The following is a 6,029-nucleotide window of genomic DNA, read 5'->3' on the forward strand; positions in this document are numbered from 1 at the left end:
ATATATATATATATATATATACATACATTCATATATATGCATACATACATACATATATATATATATGTTTGTGTGTGTGTGCGCATGTATACGTGTATATGTTTGTGTGTCTATGTTTGTACCCACCATCGCTTCACAACCGATGTTGGTGTGTTTGCGTCCCCGTAACTTAGTTCTTCGGCAAAAGCGACCGATAGAATAAGTACTAGGCTTACAAGTAATGAGTCCTGAGTTGGTTTAGTCGATAAAAGCGATGCACCAGCATAGTCCCGTCAAAATGACTAAAACAAATAAAAGAATCTAAATAAAGACTGGAAAATTTGATGTATTTTGAATTCTATGTTACAACACCCTAACCATTAGGCTATGTGCGCTCACTACATACATCCAAGCATATATACATACATACATACATACATACATACAGACAGACAGACAGACAGACAGACAGACAGACAGACAGACTGTGTCGAGTAACATCGTTAGGAATGAGAACCCAGTTTCGAAATTTCCCCAAGACACCTGACGAAGGCTGGAGGGTATCTCAGCCGAAATGTTGTTTTAACAACAAACAAGATGACAAATATCCGTCAAATGTAAATAATGTAAATTCCATGTATTTTGAATTCTATGTTACAACACCCTAACCATTAGGCTATGTGCGCTCGCTACATACATACATGCATACATACATACATACATACAGACAGACAGACAGACAGACAGACAGACAAACAAGCAGATAGATACACACTATACACACGCACAGACTGACACCCATACACACACACATATATACACGTCTATACTCACAATTGGGATGAGAGAACGATTTCAACCGCTAAATACCCCTCGACCTCTTATTTATCAACCAGAGTCTGTGTTAGATATTTATCGACACAAGGTGCTAAGGATGAGTTTGGACACGGGAATCGTTAATTACCAAATGGACTTGATAAGTACCAACCGTTTATCTAATCAATTTCGATGTAAAACGAACTGTCCATTCCCTAAAACAAGTACAACCGTCATGTGTGGCCTCCCATGGAATATTTTATTGTAATATATATTGTATTACAAGCTTAAAAGCCGCCCTGTCGGGCAGCTTTGAAGCTAGCTCCTGTGGAGGGCTCTTCATAGGGTCTTGGTCCCAACAATAACACTTCATGCATTGAATACATATTAAATTTTATTAAACTTGACCAATATTTTTCAAGCAATGAACAATTTTCATCAAAAGAATGATAGAATTTGTTGACTTGGAACTTATTGCAAAGCTGAATGATAGACAACATTTTTTGTCTTCCCATTCGGGGGTCAGTACAGTTTATTTTTTCTCTACCCTCTTTCTTTCTCTCTCTGTTTCTGTTGATTGTTTTCCACCATCACCATCACCAGTACCACCACCATCGCCACCACAACTGCAATACACACGCCATTCAGATTTCTGACGCCACTACCATCAATTCTTTTGACTGTGCCGCCTTTCCCTACACCACCATCGCCTCTGCCTCTATCACAACTACAGCTCATACTATTACTATCACCCCATTACCACCACAACCTCCAATCCATTACTGCCCTCACCGTCTCTATGATTACTATTACTCTAAGTACAACATGAGGAATAGTAGACGTGTCATCGAATAGTAAATGAAGGAGTGAAAGTGTGACACACTGACACTCAGAAATTCGTTTTGGCATTTATTATTATAGAATGTAAGGTGTTAAACTGGCAGAATCGTTAGCACACTGGACGAAATGCTTAGCGGTATTTCGTCTGCTGCTACGTTCTGAGTTCAAATTCCGCCGAGGTCGATAAAGCTAGTACCAGTTACGCACTGGGGTCGATGTAATCGACTTAATCTCTTCCTCTAAATTTGAGGCTTTGTGCTTCCAGTAGAAAGGATTATTATAGAGGTTTGAGCTGGCAGAGTCGTTAGCACGCCAGGTAAAATATTTTGTGGCATTTGGTTCCTTTTTATGTTGTGAGTTCAAATTCCACCGAGGTTGACTCTGCCTTTCATCATTTCGAGATCGATGAAATAAGAGCACCGGGGTTGATGTAATCGATTTACCCCTCCTCCCGAAATTGCTGGCCTTGGACCAAATTTTGAAACTAATATATATTGTATTAAGTTGTGCTGCTGACTAAAGTAACGACTGTCTAATGGGTTAGATGAGTGCTGATAAAAGGGGCAGGAAGCCCTCGAAATATGACATATACGCTCAATACCCATTTTCCTCTTCGATTACATTGTTTGTTTTCATCTGACGTCTCGATACGTAACGTTGTAGGAATAACCTTAACAAAATAATGTAAAAAGCACTGGTAACGCAGTAGAACGTGATATTGACTTATAAAAGATATTTAATATAGTTTATAGTATATCATGGCTGTATAACGAAATAGCACGTACTTACAACTCATTAATATTTACGTACCAGCTTCAGGAATGCGTTTAGTAGGTTGATTGGTATATCCAATGAGTGAATGCGGTGGCTATATAAGCAGTATGGTCGTAGTCGAGAATGGGTTAGACGGGTGCTGATGAAGAGGAAAAACCCTTCACAATATGCCATTACACATTTCGTTTTCGATTTCATAGTTTAAATCGGACATCCAGATACGAAACGTTGTAACAAAATTCAGTGTTGGCTAAAATTTCTATTTTATATCTGTAGAAATAACCTTAAGAGAACAATACTAACGTTCGATCGTTTCATGCTTTAACAATGTATTCCATTGAATAAATTAATTTAATTAGTAACTTCTCTTTACAGGTAACACAAAACTCCAAAGGAAATACTAACATTAACAACTATGTTCTGGCTGCCAATATTCCTAACATTCCAATAAGCAACCTTGATGAACCAGTTAAAATATCATTCAATTTAATACACCAGGTAATAGATGTGTATTTATTATTGTTGCTGTTTATATTCATGCATCACTAACCCAGTAGACATATGATGAAACACATCCCAGCCGTGACCACCACATCATTTTAAATATTTTCTGAACCACTCCATCCAACATCTTTTTCTTCCATTCTTATGACGATGCAGTGTAAATTATGAGAAAAGACATAGATTTATAAACAAGATGCAATGGTCAGTTAAACTATGTCACAGCATCTGATATGGAGTTCACAATGTCAATACCAACCAAACATTAATGACCTTGGTATCTTCGATGTTTTTGTAAGTCATAAGAGACATATCATAATTACATGCATTCTAATTACAAAGTAATTTGATTAAATTAATAGAATTTAATTTGTTTCAGAATGCTGGCAACCCAGAATGTGTTTACTGGGATGAATCTCCAGATGATCCTCGTTGGTCAACAAAAGGCTGTAAGATGTCCGATTATGTACCTGGAAAGAAAGCAGTCTGTTCCTGCGACCATCTTACAAGTTTTGCCTTATTAATGGTTGGTAACATTATGACAAGTTGTTAATTACTTGTAATTTGGCAGTTATGTCATTGCATCAAAAATTTTAAAAGAGTTGTATAATAACATACACACAAGACTTTGTGTTGGAGGATATCTTGGTAAATATATAAGGTTGATATATTGTAAAACGCCACTGTTGTTTTTGTTGCCATTGCTGTTGTTTATAGTTTATACTCAGGATGATGCCTTTTAAATGCACGAAGCTACCATTCTTAATTCCATTGCATGGTGATTCCTCCAGCGTTTATATGAATGGCATAGAGGTTGTCAGAGTCATCTTTCTTGATTTAAATATCTTCATTTATGTTGAGGTGTGTTTGTTGCCCAGACATTAAACTCTGGTCCCTTCATGATTCTGTTACAAGATCTTTCCTCTAGTTCATGGGATTTCTTCGCCCTAGACTTTCATGTCAGTAATATACATAGAATATACATCTATCAAATACCTGTCAGTTAATACCTCTGCTACCTACAGCAGTAAACCATTCCCCTATCTATGGTAAATATTTCAACCTGAAGGAAAAGCTGAAATACAAAACATGTTAGTTAAGTCCATATGAGTTCTACTGATATCACAAGGATGGAGATTAAACAGCTAGGTCACTGTTAATGTCTCTATTATTGTCAGCGTTGTAAGGAACATTAATAATACAACATGCAAACGTCCTCATCTCCTACACCGACATTATACACATTTGTTATATAAATGTTAACTAACATATAAGAAAAGAGGACGAGGTGGAGCTAAACTATGGTTGTTTGTTTCTATTCTAGGATGTCTACTCGAATGAGGACGATATAAAAACTGTTAAACCCTTATCTGTTATATCTAACATTGGCTGTGGAATATCATTTGTCTGTCTTGTTCTTACAGTAATAATTCACGTTTGTTTCAGGTAAGCATTTCAATTTCTATTATTTTTTATAAACTGTTCAAATACAAAGAGACAGGCTGGTAAGCTCGATGTGGTCGATGTTTGCACGAAAAACATGGGTCAGGAAAGAATTCAAAAATATTTACTGGACACATATTTTAGTGTAGGATTTGGAATTGACCGCTGTTATGATGACACGAGAAACGAAAAGGAGAGAGGATAATCTACTTTGCTTGTTTAAGCAGAATTAGTTTATAGTTTGATTATTCAGAAAAAGCATAGAACTATACAATGGTGAAATTAGTGACTCTGTCTCTGCTATTAATACTAATTGCAGTCGCAAAATTATGTTCACACATTTGATATCCAATTTGTGTAATCTTTCTGGTAAGTTACGTCTAATTTTCCTTTCTATCGTTTATTCGTTTCATCGTAAACAAATTCGGAATAATACAAAACATCCCAGGACACCGTTAGATTTCATGAAGAAATCGGGTGTTATGTTAACATAAATTTATGACTCTCTTTTTAAACAAACACAAAGGGAGCCCATCCTCTATATGGTCATTTACTATGCTAGAAATAGCAGGAATCCTAGGATGCCATATAGCCATATAAACAAATTCAAATCGGATGATTTGTTTTATTTCAAAAACTGCCAATATCTATGAAAAAATGCATTTTATGAAAAATATACATTTAACAAATTCCAGAAGGAAAAAAGGTGGAATAGGCCTCAAAAGTGATTTTTCTAACTTAATTGTATATTACATCATTAAAACGTGAATTTAGGATGAAAACCAAATTCCGATATAATTTACATCATCTGAAAGTTATCTGAAGAGAAATTTACTAAAAAATACTTACTTTTCTGAAAGTTATGAAGTAACAAATAGAGGAAATACTTGAGTGGAAAGATGATAATGCTTGTATATATTTGGTACAAATGGTGTAAATAATTACAATCAGTTTTGAAATCCAAAGCTGATTATTGTCACAAATTGTAATCAGCTTTGTATTTCTCCAACAAAACCCAACAGATATGGAAGGATACTGGAATCAATATGGTTTGATCGATACCTGATTAAACTTTCTGTAGAAAGTGTAGCAGTAAATATTTGCGCAACTTTTATCCAGAAATGAAAAAAAAACAGCGAAGTTAAAAAAAACTCTATCGCGCAATGTAAGATGTCACAATCAATAAACATTACTTTTGCGATTAAATCCTAAAGCTGAAATGTTAACTAATAAAAGAGAACAACTCAGAGAGATTCCTGCTTTTTTTACCGACGTATGTAGAGAAGCATCATTCCCTTTGCTTGGCCGGATACATGCGTGTTCGTGTTGGTAAGGTGAAGATTCTATTTATTTATATATGTTGATACTATACTATGCTGACGAACGGAAACTAGATTTCATTTTGGTAATCGTGAAATCGGTCGATACATAGTTGAGTTTGTGTTTTTTTTTTAAATGTTGGTTTCTTTCAAAAGTTGTTTTCCTCGCATTTGGTACTAAAATGTGTTTATTTGGGAAGTCTAGTGTGTGGCATTATTCTGTAGTGATGCCCTTTAAATATATATAAACGAATAAGTGTATTCTTGGGAATAGAAAGTTCCCTTACGAATTTGTTTGCACACTAGCTTCCTGATAAAATTCTTGTAAAAGATTTTATCCTTTTTTTCATTTTATTA

General features: G+C 35.2%; 1 protein-coding gene across 1 annotated transcript in view; it reads left to right on the forward strand.

The window, feature by feature from the left end:
• LOC106876120 (adhesion G-protein coupled receptor G6-like) overlaps window positions 1-6,029 on the forward strand; it is a 43,520-nt gene that overhangs the window by 17,991 nt on the left and 19,500 nt on the right. Inside the window, exons 2-4 of the mRNA XM_052978159.1 lie at window positions 2,785-2,907; window positions 3,290-3,436; window positions 4,235-4,356. Of these exons, the coding sequence (XP_052834119.1) occupies window positions 2,785-2,907; window positions 3,290-3,436; window positions 4,235-4,356 (392 nt within the window). The remainder of the gene's footprint in view (window positions 1-2,784; window positions 2,908-3,289; window positions 3,437-4,234; window positions 4,357-6,029) is intronic.

This window comes from Octopus bimaculoides, chromosome 30 (assembly GCF_001194135.2).
Source record: "Octopus bimaculoides isolate UCB-OBI-ISO-001 chromosome 30, ASM119413v2, whole genome shotgun sequence".
In the NCBI taxonomy this organism is placed as follows: domain Eukaryota; kingdom Metazoa; phylum Mollusca; class Cephalopoda; order Octopoda; family Octopodidae; genus Octopus; species Octopus bimaculoides.